Here is a 17,548-nt window from a genome sequence, read left to right as displayed (position 1 = left end):
TCGGCAAGAAAACTCAGCTCATGCTATTTCTGCAGAGAAATACTGCTACAGGAATCCCAGTGCACCTTTGGGAGGACAGTACTTTCCCTTTTATTTCCCTCCCTTTTCAAGCATACATTTAGCTGTTCTATTTCAGAAACACATGGGAAAGACTACATAGTTCAAACTGAGAAAAAAAATATTCTGTAGAAGCAGATCAGATTTTAATTATAAAGCAGTATCAAATCTGTACGGATACAATAGGAAAACAGAATTCATTATACTGGCTTCCCCCTGGATTCACAACCTTTCCTCACCATTCAGCCTGCAGGATAAAACACTCAGAATCCTCCTCAAGCAAACATTCTGGTTTGTGCGTAAGCAGTGAATCCTCCGGAGACAGAGGAGGCAGAGAGACGTTAGGAAATGCAATTCGTTCTGTATCTCTCAGAGAAGTGCCAAACGTTATGTAGGGCACAAACCAGCTCTGCAGGTTCACCATGAACATAGCTCTTCTTGTCTTCTCTGAGCACTGTCAAGTCAGCAAATTACAAATTTCAAAAGGATTTACATGTCACCATGCCTACCTGCTTGTTCTTTAAAAAAACAGAAACTAGGAGAGGGGGAGAAAAGCCACTTTGATGTAGTGAACAGAAAAAAAGAAATTCCCTCCTCAACAGATTATCTGTGTGGCCAAGACTGAAAACAAAAATGTTTGCTTCATAAAGAAAAAGGGCAATACAAATAATACTACTAATACTGAAACAGGTAGCAAGTAAGAGAACCACAGAGGCCAGTTTGGGGCAGGAGAGGAGCGAGGACATCACAGGTATAGAATCATAGAACCATAGAAAGTTTTGGGTTGGAAGGGACCCCTAGAGGTCATCTAGTCCAACCCCCTGCAGCAAGCAGGGACACTGCTAACTAGATCAGGTTGCTCACAGCCCTGTCCAACCTGGTCTTGAATGTTTCCAGGTATGGGGCCTCCACTACCTTCTCTGGGCAACCCGTTCCAGTGTTTCACCACCCTCATTGTAAAGAATTTCTTCCTTATATCCAGCCTAAAACTACCCTGTTTTAGTTTAAAACCATTACCCCTCATCCTGTCACCGCTGTCTCTACTAAAAAGATTGTCCCCATCTTTCCTACAGGCTCCCTTTAAGTACTGAAATGCTGCAATCAGGTCTCCCCGCAGCCTTCTCTTCTCCAGGCTGAACAAGCCGAACTCTCTCAGCCTGCAGCCTGCCTGGACTTCAAGAAGAACGGCCCACACCTGCCAACACCTGGCAGAGTTTTTATCTTTCTTAGAGTACCACCGAAGCACAGCTTGGCTAAGCAGGAGGAGGGCACCGAAGTCGCTATTAGAACTCAGTGCCCTCAAAATTACCAAAAGCTCCACCTATGGATGACGGGGAGAAGAAGAAAGAAGGGGAAGGCACCTAAATCTACATCTGCATCTGCCCTTTTATTTCCTGATCAATAAAAGATACAGCTAGCCAGAGGTCTTAAAAGCAAGTTAATGAAAACGCATCAAATGCAACAGAAGTTCTTCCATCCTCAGAATACCGGCTATCTGTGGAAAAACTGAAAAGGAAATACAACTCTCTTGCGGTTTTTGGATTACAGTGATAGCTCTGATCACAAAGCAACAACAGCATTAATATACACAGAGTAAAAAAGAACTGTAAGAAGACAGATGTTGGAGCTATGAATACAAAAACATTCAGTTTGTGTGTACTTTTTCAAGACACTAGACATCCACGGAACTATTTATCACCTCATGACAGAAAATTATGTATCATTTCCTCTAAACAAGATAGGATGTCGAAATAAATTCTAGCACAACAAAAAAAATTAAAAGATGTGAATATTCATACAGAAGAGCATGTTAGCGGTGCTATGAGTTTTAACGCTAAATTTATCTAGGGAGGAAGGGAGGCTTAGTTTTCAAGAAGCGTTATGTCCTCATGCTATGTGAAAACCCCTGAAGGACATAGAAACATTTCTGTTATTCCTGAACCACCCCAGTATCATTCAGAATTTTACACAACAGTGCAAACGTAAAGAACGGGCAAAAATCTGTACCACAAAGACTGAATGTGCTGGATCTCAATTTAAAAATGCATAAACTCCATTAAGGCTCCGGCAAAGACAGAAAAAAATGTAGTATGTTGAAGGCGGTCAGCCTAGCAGACAATGAAAATAAAGATTTTTCTGATTTTAAAATCAATCAAAAGAAAATAAATTGGTGAGAATAAGTTAGTTAAAGAGCAAGAAGGTGAAGAAACTGAAGTTTCTAAGGTACAACCTTGTTGTTATAAAACCTGATCGTTACAAATTGCAGTTAGCAAAACAAAGACATACAATCAGGGTACTGTAAAAGCCTTACAACTATACAGACCATTATAGGTAAGTTACAGGATGTATACAAACACAGACCTATAGAGAGAGTATGTTACCAAGAGCAACAAAATAATAATGAGTCAAGATAATTCACTGAGCCAGTAAACTGGAAAACTTTACTGAAAAAAGAAAAAAATGAGGGGGGACCCCACCAAAATATAGCATGAAACGTCAAAAAAAAGTACTTCTGGTAATCACTGTCCAAGACTAACTCCAGATCATCATCAAAATTACGATCAAAAAAGCACCCTGGGTGAAAAAAAAAGTCAACAAGACAGGAGTAAGCAATGATTAGTATGAATCTATAACAATTCTTGAACATTCTTTGTGAAGTAAGTACAGGGATCAGCAAACTACGGAATGATGTTTATCAACAGATCTAGGTTTCTGTTGTGTATCCACCACAGTGTACTGCCCCATTTCCAAAAACAAAACGTAGAAATCATAACTTAGAACTGCCATGAATATACACACTGTGAAAAGGACTGAAAACTGTCTGGAGGACTGAAGAAAAGCGTAGTGAAAAAGAGATGCAACTGGTGAGTTAGACGATGGCCTCAGAAGCGTATCGCAGGAGTCTGGGTTTAGGCATGGTATTGATATCTTCATCCACGATGGAGAAGGCAGTAAGCTAAGAGCTGCCGAAAGACAGAAGCAGAAATCAAACCCAATAGGCGTGCAGAGCAGAATTACAATTATATTTCCCTTCTTCACAGAATCACAGAATCACACAGAATGGTAGGGGTTGGAAGGGACCTCGGTGGGTCATCTAGTCCAACCCTCTTGCCGAAGCAGGGTCCCCTACAGTACGTTGTAGAAGACCTTGTCCAGGCGGGTCTTGAATATCTCCAGAGAAGGAGACTCCACAACCTCCCTGGGCAGCCTGTTCCAGTGCTCCGTCACCCTCAGAGGGAAGAAATTCGTCCTCATGTTCAGATGGAACTTCCTGTGCTTCAGTTTGTGCCCATTGCCCCTTGCCCTGTCACTGGGCACCACTGAAAAGAGCTTGGCCCCATCCTCCTGACACCCACCCTTCAGATATTTATAAGCATACATTAGGTCCCCTCTCAGCCTTCTCTTCTTCAGGCTGAACAAGCCCAGCTCCCTCAGCCTCTCCTCGTAGCAGAGATGCTCCAGTCCCCTCACCATCCTTGTAGCCCTCCGCTGGACTGTCTCCAGTAGCTCCTCATCTTTCTTGAAGTGGGGAGCCCAGAACTGGACACAGTACTCCAGATGAGGCCTCACCAGGGCAGTATAGAGGAGAAGGAGAACCTCTCTCGACCTGCTGGCCACACTCCTCTTGATGCAACAAGATGGGATGCCAGGATCCCATTGGCCCATTGGAACAATGGGGTGCCAGGATGCCATTGGCCTTCTTGGCAGCCAGGGCACACTGCTGGCTCATGGTTAACCTGTCGTTCACCAGGACACCCAGGTCCCTCTCTGCAGAGCTGCTCTACAGCAGGTCCACCCCAAGCCTGTACTGATGCATGGGGTTGTTCCTCCCCATGTGCAGGACCCTGCATTTGCCTTTGTTGAACCTCATCAGGTTCCTCTCTGACCAACTCTCCAGCCTGTCCAGGTCACGCTGAATGGCAGGACAGCCTGCTGGTGTATCCACCACACCTCCCAGTTTGGTGTCATCAGCAAACTTGCTGAGGGTACACTCTAACTCTTCATCCAGGTCATTAATGAAGAAGTTGAACAAGGCTGGGCCCAGTACTGACCCCTGAGGGACACCACTAGTTACCAGCCTCCAATTAGACTCAGCGCCACTGATGACAACCCTCTGAGTTCTGCCATTCAGCCAGTTCTATATCCACCCCACCGACCACTCATCCAGCCCATACTTCCTGAGCTTCCCTAGAAGGATATTATGGGAGACTGTGTCAAAAGCCTTGCGGAAGTCGAGGTAGACAACATCTACGGCTCTCCCTTCATCTACCCAGCCAGTCATGCCATTGTAGAAAGCTATCAGATTGGTCAGGCATGATTTCCCCTTGGTGAATCCATGCTGACTACTCCTGATAACCTTCTTTTCTTCCACTTGCTTGATGATGGCCTCCAGGATAAGCTGCTCCATCACCCTTCCCGGGATGGAGGTGAGGCTGACCGGCCTGTAGTTCCCTGGGTCCTCCTTCTTGCCCTTTTTGAAGATTGGAGTGACACTGGCCTTTCTCCAGTCCTCGGGCACCTCTCCTGTCCTCCAGGACCTCTCAAAGATGATGGAGAGTGGCTCAGCAATTACATCCGCCAGCTCTCTCAGCACTTGTGGGTGCATTCCATCGGGGCCCATGGATTTGTGGGCGTCCAGATCGCTTAAGCGATCCCTCACACAGTCCTCCTCGACCAAGGGAAAGTTGTCCTCTTTGTAGGCTTCTTCTCTTACCTCCGGGGCCTGGGATTCCTGAGGGCCAGTCTTAGCACTGAAGACTGAAGCAAAGAAGGCATTCAGTAGCTCTGCCTTCTCCGCATTCTCTGTCACCAGGACACCCGCCTCATTCAGCAGCGGCCCCACATTGTCCCTAGCCTTCCTTTTGCTGCTGATGTAGTTGAAGAAGCCTTTCTGTTGTTTTTGACATCCCTTGCCAGCTTCAATTCCAGGTGGGCCTTGGCCTTCCTCGTCGCATCCCTGCATGCTCTGACCACATTCCTGTATTCTTCCCAAGTGGCCTGCCTCTCCTTCCACATTCCATGGACCTTTCTCTTCCACCTGATCTCCGCTAGAAGCTACTTGTTCAACCATGCAGGTCTCCTGCCTCCTTTGCTCGATTTCTTTCTCAGGGAGATGCACCACTCCTGTGCATGGAGGAAGTGATGTTTAAAGAGCGACCAGCACTCTTGGACCCCCCTGCCTTCGAGAGCCCTGGCCCACGGGATTCCTCTCAGTAGCTCCTTGAAGAGGCCAAAGTCAGCCCTCCTGAGGTCCAAGGTTTTGATCCTGCTTATCGCCCTGCTTCCTCCACGCAGGATCCTGAACTCGACCATTTCATGGTCACTGCAGCCAAGTCTACCTCCAACCTCCACATCCTCCACCAGTCTCTCCTTGTTTGTTAATACAAGGTCCAGCAGAGCGCTTTTCCTTGTTGGTTCCTCCACCACCTGCATCAGAAAGTCATCATCAATGCTCTGCAGGAACCTCCTGGATTGCGCCTGCCTAGCTGTGTGGTCTTCCCAGCTGATGTCAGGGTGGTTGAAGTCCTCCATGAGAACCAGGGCCTGTAACTGTGAGGCTGCTTGTAGCTGCCTGTAGAAGGCCTCATCAACCTCCTCCTCCTGGTCAGGTGGCCTGTAGTACACACCCACCCAGCCTCCTGTGGTTCTTGCTACATCTGCAAGCTTCACGAGCCTCTAACAGAGCAGGGAGATGGCAAGTCATTTACACAAACCAATCTGCAACAGAACTCACCTCTTGACACCTTAAAGCAAACATGAAGTAAAAAATAAGGAGGGACACAGATCAGAGTAGTAAAACTTACCTTAGCACTTGAGATTGGAGATTTATTAACTACATGTTATTTCACTGGAAAGAGTTTCTAAATAACAGAGTAAGACAAAAAACAGGTGCAAACACTGTTAAGAGTGCAGTCAATACTGCCACCTTCTCTGCAACACACAGTGTGACCACGGAAATCTCTACGCAACTGGAGTCGTACCCTCTTCCCCTCACATGTACCAGCACCCAAGTCCTTGAATTTCTTCTTCTACGGTAGTATTTCTCCCTCCTTTATTTAAGATAAAACATAGGCCAACTACACGAATTATTTCATGTGGTCTCACCATCACAACATGAATTAAGCATTTCCTTCTTTTGTTTTCCCTGAAATCACACCATAAAATCTTCTGGGCAATACACAAACCGGCCTCTGATTCTCAAGAAGCTACAGGATGAAAACTGCTACTTATCTGGTGCATGTAATCCATGCACAAAAAATAACCACAATTGTCTGAACACATTGTCCAGAACAGATTATTGTTCATTTTTCACTTAGATATGCCAGCCTTTTTGCTTTAATGCCCACAGGCCAGCAGCACCGTTCCGTTTGGGGACTGACGATTCCTGCTCAAGTCTCCTCGGTCCTGGTGGCTGTAAAGTACCAAGTGCCAGACCGTATGAGAAAACTAATCCGGAAATCCTGGCAACGACAGTGGATTCTCCAGCCAAAATAGGAAAGCCTCTCTGGATCTGCACCTAGCAACTGGCAGGGCCACGGCGAGCTGCTGGAGTGATTTCATGTGAACGGCTGAGTTTGCACGCTGAATCACTTATGGCACCGTCTGTAAAAGCCTCTGCTGTTTTCTTCCTTTTCGCAGGATAGAGCTAAGGAAAATCCACACAGCATGGGAGCACGCAGGGACAGCGTGTTTGGTGCAGTTCACCTGTTGGCACACCGAACGTCTTGAGATAAATCCTTTACGTCACCTAGGTTCTGGCATTACACAGCTTCAGAGTTCAACTTGCACCCTGGGTAACTGTCCCATCCATCACTCTCTGACTGCGAAGTATTTATCTTTGTTACCCAATTTTGAAGAAAGAGAGTGAAAGTGAAGGATCAGCTGTATTTTACTCAGAAAAGCCTAATGGCATAGGGTTAAAAGTACGTTGTGTAGCACCTCTGTGGCATGCACAGCACTCCACAGAGCATCTCATCTGCTTTTTTGCAGTTACTGATCAAAGAAATAACCATGTCTCATTTCTCACTCTGCTACAGGGCTTGGAGTTTCATGTCCATAAAAATAAAAACAAAACTAAAACGACACCACCAACTGATGTCCTGATCTCCTGACCCTGCGGAGTACTTTTGAATTATACTCTGTTGCTAAAAGCATTCGGAGGGGGGAAATCAAGAATCTGCCATCCCAGAAGAGATTACAGGTTCAAATCTAAGATTACAGCCACAGATCCTAAAGACAGCTATTTTGTAAGCACCTACTAAAACTAGTGCTACTCCTAGTTTAACTACCACTGCTCCACCAATACTTCAGATTTTCCTCTTTGAAAGACAGCGTTACCAACACAGCAACCATTTCACATCTTTTAGTATCAGAACTATAAAATATATCTTTAGTCACTCACAAAATCTTTTTTCTTTTTTTCTTTTTGAAAACAGAGATGGCATCTATACTAAAACTACTAAAACCCTCCAAGCATTCCAGGGTGTTGAAATCTGCCACCCATACTAGCAGACTGTTAGGGCACTGCCTGACAAAAATCCGGTCTGTGCCAATTAAAATTCTTGCTGACCAGTTCCCAGGCATCGCCTGGCAGATAGAAGGGCCCAGGAGATATTCCAGAAAGGCAGTTCACATGCAGACACTCTGTTTTGGAGACAAAAATGTTTCACTAGCCTCCGCACCTGGGAACAATACAAATACACTATTACAGTCTGAACTTTATGTATCAATTTCTACAGGATTTCACCATTAACTTGAAATTGTGACTGCTTTTTGGTCTCTTCTATATTTAATAAATTATTAAGTCCTGTTGTAAATTCTCCAGACACTGTTTGGGTTTGGGGGGGATGAAGGGATTGTGTGTGTGTTTGTTTTCACTTTGCAACCCCATTTCTTTTTTGCTTCTGTTGCAGTTATACGAAAGACCAAAAAAAGTGGGCATACAGACTGACTGTATGAAAAAGGCTTTACACCATTCTGTCAGAAATACTCAAAGCTACCTTCGCAACATGTGCCCTTTTATAGCAAGTTTACATATTACTACATCAGGACAAAAAATGGCCAGGTGCAAATCTTGATTTTTGTTTTTTGTTTAAAGCACAATTCTCTGCCAAAGAGAGCTGCTATGGGGAAAATATCATTGTGAGATAATATATTTGCAAGGAGCAAAGCATGTCTTCAATCCAGATTGTTTACTTCTTCCTGGGGTTTAAGTAAACATGGGAAAAATAACAAGTGTTTTTAATGAAGGTATTGACTCATTTAACATTTTTCCAAAGGAAGCCTTTAAAGAGCTATCATTTTGCAGCCACTTGATTCTTCTGCTTCTTATTGTAACTATCTTGAATGGCCAGATTTCCAATTATTGCAGGACATATTTCTGTTTGAGAACCCTCCTGCTGGAAAAGAACTCACGGAATACAGTGCATACCTTCTCATTTCTGGCTGTGACCAACCTTGAGAAATTTTATGCATATACTCAACCTTATACATAATCCATTTTATCTCAAGTTTCCAGCATTACTTTCAGTCAGAGGAAACTTTTCCTCAAAATGTAACAGTACTAGAGCATCAACGTTCTCTCTTCATCCCTGGGTCCTCCTTACTCGAGTTTCTCAGTAACTCCCATGAACATGATGATCACTAGTCACACTTGACCTACTACTGCCATAATTAACCGTAAGCTGGAGAATAGCATCTATCTTGACGGCACACTGAAACGGCAAGAGTAGATTATCAACACACCTCCATCAAAAACAACGTGCTAAACGCTGAAAAGAGGGAAACAGGAACGCTTTGATGAACTGAGTGCCTGTAGCTGGAAAGGATAAAATAAACTGACAGTGGAGGAGTGCAGGGAGAAGGAGTGTCTGGGACCTTTTTTAGTTTTATGCCAGAAAGAAAAAGATTTAGTATTAATTTAATTACTGCTGAATTATTACAACTGTGTTTTCACTATCAGACAAGTAATTGAAACAGAGTGAGAACAAGGTAATGCGATACAAAGAAAAAGATGATTTGTAAAGTCTAGAAACAGTGTCTGAGAAAACAAGGCTAGGGAGAAAGATGAGGCTGTATTGAAGCAAACAAAGAACGAAGGAACAGACAAGCAGCCTCAGCCAAAGGAAGAACTATGAGGAGATATCCTCCATCAGTAGCAGGGAAGGACACAGAAGTCATCTGGTGACAGCTTGACTTTACAGGAAAAAGATAGAAAGATTATCTGGACATTACGAACCTTGCCAACAGGTTGATATTATCCACACCAGGGAGTGGAGGGGGGGCGCAAAAAGAGAGACACAAGAAGAAAGCGAAGAGAGCCGTTTTCAGTATGTTTGATTTAATAAACCAAAATACTTCGAAGGACAAAGACCTGTGCTACAGCAAACAAGCATTTTATCACAGAAAGAATTACTCTCCAGTCCTCCCACCCCACCTGCTTTTTTTTTCAGGGAGAAGAGAAAAACCAGCTGCCATTTCCCCCACTCTTTAACCTAAGTGTTTCAACCTTGAGTTTTTAATATACTGTCTGTTCCAGCAGACTAGCAACAACCATACAGGCAAAATCCAGATTCCCTATTTCACCTTCCCATAGAAAAGACACTAACGTCTTCTTTTGTTAAAGGTCATTTCAGGAGAATTTTTATACATTATTAACTCATTCCTGACCTATACAGAAAATTCAATCTAGACAAATACAACCAAAAAAAGTGAAAATACAGTACTTCCTCATCAATGATTCATTTTGGCTCTAATCTTAGGCGACTTAATTCTGCCAAATGATCACTCCTCGGCTTCCTCCTATATTAGATCAGTATCAGTGCGCTGAAGATGCCCAGAGAGGTGAGAGCATCTCAAGGCCCGAGAAGACTAAGGCTCATGAGGTGCCAAAAGCCCTTTCAGCATGGAAGAGTGTAGGAAGTTCGTGCAAGCAGAAAGCACAGGGTATCTCACCGGAGCCACCTTCCACCTCAGGGGATCAAACCGATGATTTGCAGTTCAGAGATGTAAGCTGTGCTGCATTGTATTACTGATTTTCCAGTTGCTTTTATTATTACTAGTGCTCCACCCCTACCGCTCATCTAGTGTCCAAACATGCATGACAATAAAGAATGTAAGATTTTTTATTCAAAGCTGTAAGAAAAATGAAAGGTGGATAAAAATTAAAAGATTATACTTACATTCTAAAACAGTAGCTATCCTTTTAGCTTGTCCCTGTTAACTAGCTAAATTTGGTTAAGGATACTTTCATTTTTCATTTTTTCTTCCTCCACACTGCAGCACCAGGGCTCACCAACACACTGAAATACTTCTCATCTATGCTGTTTGTATTTACTAAAATACATGACCATCTTTAACCCTGGATCAGGCAAGACCTTAAGTACACATATAAACTCCCTCGCCTTTGTTTACTTGCATTCAAAACATGAATTACAATGCCAAGTGCAATACACAGGAAATACACAGTTATAGTGAGAGGCAAGAGCATCCTCTTTAGGACAGACAATTTCCAGATTTTGTTCATTAATCAGACAACATGGAGTGTGGAAAAAACTAACTCAACATCATTAATAAGCTTTATCCAACACAAAAGCAGTTCAGCTGCAGTTTAGTATATGTTGGATAAAATCCCGCATAAGCCAGCTTTGTAAGTATTTTCATTTAAGAATAACAAGAAAGAACAACAGAGCTTGTGGATTGATAGCAACATGTATTACACATAGACATGTGCCCTTCCCCTGCCAGAGATAGAGAAACCAATGTTAAGCAAATACTGAGCTTCACTGACACTTACCAAAATCTATGAAGACAATTAATGTCTGAATTTATAAACGAGAATTCTCATCACCTTAGTAACTTTCTAGCAACACTCTCTACTCCTTGTTTCCTTTTCAGCCCTGGAAGGAGCTAGGAGCACATCCATAAGCGCTGTTAAAAAGAAAACATGTTACTGCCAATTCAGTCAAACGTGTGAAATGACAACAGAGGTAGCTTTAACCCACAGGCTTAGCTTAATTAGAGAGGCTGCTCATCTGCAGCTCTCGCCAAGAGCACCTGTTGTACCTGTACAATTAGAGGCTTCAGCATGAAGTTAGGAATACAAGCCCTAGTGTGTGGTTTCTAAAATGCGTCAACAGAACACGGCACAGAATCCATCCCAACTTGCATCCCCTCCCTTATCTCGTCAGTTTTCTGTTCTGAACCGTTGCAGCACCATCCCAGCAGCTCAAGGCACTTGCTGGTTACGGTTCTGACATTGCTTACAGGATAAATATAAATTCAGTAAATCTTCTGCCTGCTGTCTACATAATCCCTTAACCTTTCCCCTTCCACAGCTACGGTTCTCCGCCTTCTTCTCACCTCTGGCATCTCTGCTCTTTTAATTTCTCATGCTGCCTTCCCTTTCCCACTTCTTTTTCCAAATCATCAACATTCAGCATGCCTTCGCAGTGAGATTCATGGACACTGTTCTTTTACCTCACGGCCTGCTTCAGTGTGTTGTTTTGTTTTTTACACTTTACCGAGGGATGGGAATTTTAAAGAGAATTCTTTAGTTAAAAGATTTCTATTAAATTTAGCCTCTGCCTGCAAGACAGACCAAGCAGAAAATATTAAGCAAAAAGGCAAGTTTCCAGTCATCAGTGTGCTACAAAAAGAACAAGACAGGACATTTTGCGTCACATTTAAAAAGGAGAAAAAAAAAAAAAAAAGTCAAGCTAGTAAACTAATAGCCAGACTACAGGTAGCAGTATTCAGACTGCACAGAAACTGCCCCTGCATTAAGATTAAAAAGATACAAGGCCATCTTACACTATTGTACCGTCAGCGGCAGAAGGAAATGAGCCTTCTCAGATTTTGTCACCCTCATTTTTAGTTACGCAAAAGAAGGTAAAAGGTCTAAGAACCGACAGTGAGTAAACCAAAGTTTTGCTCTGCTTGTTTTCTTCCTCACCACTACACCAGTTTTTATAAACTATGTCAAAAGCTACACATACACAGAAACTCAAGTTTTTTCTTCTAAACAACAAATAATCACTTAGATACATTAAAAAACAAAAACAAATCAGTAGTGTAGCCAGGTGATATTTTTGGGGATATCTACACAGTTTTTTGCTTGGGAAAGCTCACACAAAGCAAAACCTGTGTCAGTATAAAGGCCTCACTGCTACACAATTTTACGTTTGGACTGAGGCACCAGAAGTTCCAGTCACACAGTATTTCTTCAAATAAACACACAGACAGCAAAGTTTACTATCACTGTCAATAATAAGCTCCAGCTGAGAGAAAAGCTTCATTCACGCCAACCTTATCTCCAGTTTTGCACAGCTGGACCTGAACAGTCCAAGGAGTAAAACTTTAATTAATCTAAAAATTAAGTAATACATTAAATGTAGCATTTTTCTAGAGTGAGTTTACAATTTTGTATTGAAGTCATCTAGAGAAATAAATTTAGAGTTATAATGGGTACTAATACACACTCATGTTTTTAAACAACTAAAAGAACAGTAGCATGCTCCAGCATCACTCCAGTGAAACGAGGTATGCTGAAGCCCATGCCTTACTGAAAGCATGCCAGTAGCACCACTGAACCCAAGGTGTATTTACATATTTAATAAGAAACAATTTAGCATAAAGGGACCTTGACAGTTAATTTGACTCACAACTGAAATAAGTACAAGTAATCTTACAGAGTAAGCCAGGCAAAAAGGTGGTTTTTTGCCTTACCACTTAAGATGTTTAGGCTATTGTTACTAAAAGGTTAATTAGATGCATGAAGTTTTTGCACAGAGCCTGCAACAACAGGAATAAAGTGCTTGTTCTGTCAACGACTCAGAAAACAAATATCTCATTAGTACTTCCAGAAGGAGGTCTTCCCGCTGCTCCAGACACACTTCCAATAGTTTTGAAGACCTACTTCCCCCACCGCCCTCTTTCAAGCCTGGGTTCTGTGCTTTCACCAGGCAGGCTGCTCAAAGCAGGTCACCTCTCTCTCTCACACATGGAAACACACAGCGGCCACTGGCCCTTCAGGCTGTTTTTTGTAACCTCTCCGTTTCAGCGCTGCCACTACAACCTCACCCTGCTGCTGCTGCTCAGACTGCCCGACACACGGGTCCCAGAGAGGCTTCACAAACAAACAAGAAACACGGGAAAATAAATGTCACCACAAGAATTAGTTAAGCGTCCCTCAGGCCCCAGCCCTCTCCTGTGTCTGTCACCACTTCAGCTAATTTGCGGCCACAAAGTCTCTCGGATGAGGAGGACGACACACTGAATCCTGACCTTTGAGCTGCAAAACTAGCCTTGAGCAACTTGGTGACCTAAATGGCAGCTGCACAGCTCAGTGACTAGTTGGCTGTAGTCTGCAAATGCATGATTCATCTCTGATTCTCCCCACACCGACCCATATGCTGTCACTAGACTGTCTGCTGCAAACTGTAATTTCCAAAAGCCGGGTCCGTTAGCCTGTTGGCTTGCTGAAACGCTGCTTGGAAAGGGCTTTAACAGTAAAAAGAAAAAATTATTTTCCTATCTATACACTATGAAATTTACACAGGGAGAAAAAAACCAAAACATATATATATGCAGCACCTAAATACACCTACTCCTGCTTACTTTTCTTAACACTACTTCTCAATGTTTTAGCTACGTACAATTCAGGTCACACATTTTGTAGGGCCAAAGATGTACAATGCACCTGCAAAGATTTTAATTAGCAGACATCTCTGCATTGAAGTGGTACTGGGGCCCTCTGATACTAGCCCACGTATTCAAGCCAACTGCTGGAAAGACATATTTGGAAAAGCAGTGTTTGGTAAAACTTCATGTGCTGAAATGCAACAAATCATCAACTAGATAAGTCACCATCCAGACCAGTTTTATATCTCCCCTCCTTTCCCCCTGGAAATGCACAGCTTGAATTTCAGTCATCACCATTCCTTCCTGCATCCCATATCCTTAAAAGACTCTGTTGGCATTTCTCAGTGTTGTAGAATTAAGCTTTCTTATCCTCTTAATAACCAAAACACAGCGGTCCAACGCAGTCCAGCTGGCACAGCCCTGTCATCTCTGCTGTTAACCCAGCAGCACATCATCTGGGCTATTTCATCCTGCTGAATACGCATCCATATGCATACACACAACCAACTTGCAACTTGCTTTTTTTTTTCTTTCAAAAATAAAACTATAGCATTGTGAAAGCTCCTAGCAAGTTTTGTCCACATTATTAAGTTCAAATACAGATCTGACTGCGAGGCTAAAGACACAGAAAGCTGAATGGTTTGGGATTTGTTAGTCTAGTGTCTTAACAGCTGCATACATACAAAAGGATAAATGAATTACACAGTGATAGGTAAGGGGTGGCTATCTACAGACAGGATTAAGCAGTTCGAAGCACACAACACAGGAAGGAATGAAAGGTAAGTCAGAACCACGAAATGTCATCATTAACTGCATGTTTCTGCTGAAGTGACCAAGAGCAACATAGTTCCTCATACTAGCATCTGCATTTACATGTTCAGAATTTCAGTATCTAAAAATCCTAGAGAAAAGAAAAAAAAACAAAACAGGAGTTATTCCTGTCTTTTAAATATTTTTGGTCAGTGTGCAGACTCAGGAAAACAAGTTCTAGGTGGGTTTATAATAGAATTGATTTTTCAGGATTACCTTTAGAACTGTAATAGCTAAAACATGTTCAGCTGTGGTGTAAAACCCTTTTCCCCTGCATGCCTCACACATGGAATGAGCCACAATGATGTAATACGACTCAACTGGTTCTGAGCTCATTACCCCACCTTGCACGATGTAACACCTAAAGTAATGACTGTTTTTTTTCTACCCTGTGGGCATCGAAGGGCATAGTCTTAGCACATGTAAATCTGTTGTGCGCTATAAATCTACAGAGCCGTAATGACACCGTCTCAGACTCTGACTTTAAATTCATCACTGTTTAAAGGGAATAATTTTTAAAGATGCCAAATAAGTTATGCAAAGCTTGCATTAAGCTCCAAGAAAAGACTCTGAAGGCCATTCTGCTTCTTACCCATTAAAGCTACAATCTCATAGCCATGCTACTCATTAACAAGAGCACTACAATGATACAGGTACGAGACGTTTCAGCAATTTCCTGTTCTTTCCAGGCTACCTGCTGTTTGAGCGTAACTGGTACACAGGTACAAACTGGGAGAGGAAGTGGCTGGAGAGCAGCCCTGCAGCGAGGGACCTGGGGGTGCTGGCTGACAGCAGGCTCAGTGTGAGCCAGCAGCGTGCCCTGGCAGCCCTTTGCAGAGGGCAAACCTCTGCGCCCTGGGGTGCATCAAACACAGCATGGCCAGACGGCCAACAGAGGGGCTCATCCCGCGGCGTTCAGCGTTGTGCGGCCTCACCTGGAGCACTGTCTGCAGTTCTGGGCCCCATGATTTAAGCAGCACATGAAAGTCCTTGAATGCATCCAGAGGAAGGCAGCAAAGCTGGTGGAAGGGCTGGAAGGCATGTCCTGTGAGGAGCGGCTGAGGACTCTGGGTTTGGAGAGAAGGAGGCCGAGGGGCAACCTCACTGCTCTCTGCAGCTTCCTGAGGAGGGGACGTGGAGAGGGAGGTGCTGAGCTCTTCTCCCTGGGATCCAGTGGCAGGACCCGTGCGAATGATTCAAAGCTGCACCAGGGGAGGTTCAGACTGGACAGGAGGAAGCACTTCTTTACCGAGGGGGTGGTCAAACACTGGGACAGGCTTCCCAGAGAGGTGGTAGATGCCCCAAGCCTGTCAGCGTTTAAGAGGCATTTGGACAACATCCTTAATAACATGCTTTAACTTTTGTTGAGCTCTGAAGTGGTCAGGCAGTTGGAGTACATGACCATTGTAGGTCCCTTCCAACTGAAATATTCTATTCTATTCCCATATTAAATGGCTCCTTTTGAACTAATAAAAAAGCAGAATTTGGTCCAAGCAAAATTGCAGCTTGCATCTCACAGCACTTGATTTTTTCAGCCATAGGTGGTCTTTGTACAAGATCACCAAATTGATTTAAAGCTGTGGATATTTCATACTACCAGAGAGACAGAGAGAACAAGTGTGAGTGACAAACAACTTTCTAAAAGACCACTCGCATCTTCTGATCTGGATGCCAAGCTCATCTCGGTGAGCACCACGGAAATTTCAAACAGCGTAACCTGGTTTCTAACGCTTGCGGCTTAAGAATCGGTAAGACTCCCATAACTCATCAGAGTCTGGGTCTTGTCAGGACACCTGAAACACCCCCGCTCGCACCCACTACCAACACCACCGCTCCACCAGAAATTCACAGGGGCCTCACTGTTTGCCTCCTCACCCTCATCACCTGAAGGAATGAAAAGGGACCGAGTAACCAGGCAGAGGGACTGCACCAAAGCTGCGTTGCTTTCCCTCCAGCTCCACAGCCGCTGTCACCAAAAACCCTTCTCCGAGTTACCTTTTTGCCTTACAGTCGGAGGAAGCGGGAGCAGCGCGTCACCCTGAACTCTGCCCGCTGCCCCTGCCACAGCCGCTCCCGACGCCGCCGGCCGCGGGCCTTGCTCCCGGAGCAGGGCTCTCCCGGCGCCGCGCAGCCGCTCCTCCCCGCACGCCGCCTCCGCAGCGAGACCCGCGAGCGGGACGGGGAAGCGGGCGGCGGCGGGGTGTGTGCCCCGTCCCCCCTCTTCCCGGGCCACCGCTCCCCGGCGGCGCCGCAACCCGGAGGGGGCCGCCGGGCTGGGGGTGCCGGAGCCCGGGGGACCCGGCGGCTCCCCGCCGCGCCGCGCAGCCCCGGAGGAGCCGCAGGTGCGCCAAGCCCCGCGCCGGGGAACGGGGCGTGCGGGAAGCTCCCGCCGCGGCCGAGCCCCGCCGAGCCGCCGCCCGGGCCCTGCCACCGGCTCCGCGGCGCGGGGCCGCCGCCTGAGCCCCGCGCCGGTGCGCCGCTGCCCGCCGAGCCGCTGCCCGCCGAGCCGCCCCTCTCCCCGCACGGCACCTGGATGTGACAGGAGATCTCGGAATCGTCCAGCAGCCGCACGGTGCATTTCATCTCCGGGCTCAGCGACCTGATGCTGGAGCTCCGGAACCGGATCATCCCGGCAGCCCGACCGCCGCCGCCGCCGCCCCGCAGGCAGCCGCAGGGGGCCAGCCTGCAGCGGCGCCCGGCCGACCGCGGCGCGGCGCGGCGGGTCCGCCCCTCAGCCCCGCGGCACCCCGCCGCCGCCTGCCATCCGCCCGCCCGCCGCGGCCGCCGCTGCGTCAGGCTGCGCTCCGCTTGCCGGCCGCGGCATCCCCCCGCCCGCGGCGCCCCTCCGCCCTCACCCGCTCCCCCCCGCCCCGCCGAACCCGGCCGGGCTTCCCTGCGCGGCTCCGCGCCGCCAGGGTGGAGGGGGGGAGGCGGCGGGCGCGTTGGGTTGGCTGCCGCGCTGCGGGCGTGCTGCGACCGGGTACGGGGGGGTCCCCGGGGTGTCCCCGCACAGCCCGACGCAGGACGAGGACTCTGTCGA

General features: G+C 45.8%; 1 protein-coding gene across 2 annotated transcripts in view; it reads right to left on the bottom strand.

The window, feature by feature from the left end:
* The window catches only part of FRMD3 (FERM domain containing 3), a 153,256-nt gene extending 136,054 nt beyond the window's left edge, over positions 1-17,202 (bottom strand). The window contains exon 1 of one of the 2 annotated variants that reach the window (XM_075411166.1): positions 17,038-17,202. In XM_075411166.1, the coding sequence (XP_075267281.1) occupies positions 17,038-17,136 (99 nt within the window). In that variant the 5' untranslated portion in view covers positions 17,137-17,202. Of the gene's footprint in view, positions 1-15,443; positions 15,466-17,037 lie in introns of those variants that run through there. The other variant, XM_075411169.1, reaches the window with a different exon arrangement.
* Between the last annotated feature and the right edge of the window lie 346 nt (positions 17,203-17,548).

The sequence above is a fragment of the Opisthocomus hoazin genome, chromosome Z, assembly GCF_030867145.1.
Source record: "Opisthocomus hoazin isolate bOpiHoa1 chromosome Z, bOpiHoa1.hap1, whole genome shotgun sequence".
Lineage (NCBI taxonomy): Eukaryota > Metazoa > Chordata > Aves > Opisthocomiformes > Opisthocomidae > Opisthocomus > Opisthocomus hoazin.
Note: the sequence above shows the minus strand (reverse complement) of the source record. Positions and strands in the feature narration are given on the sequence as shown.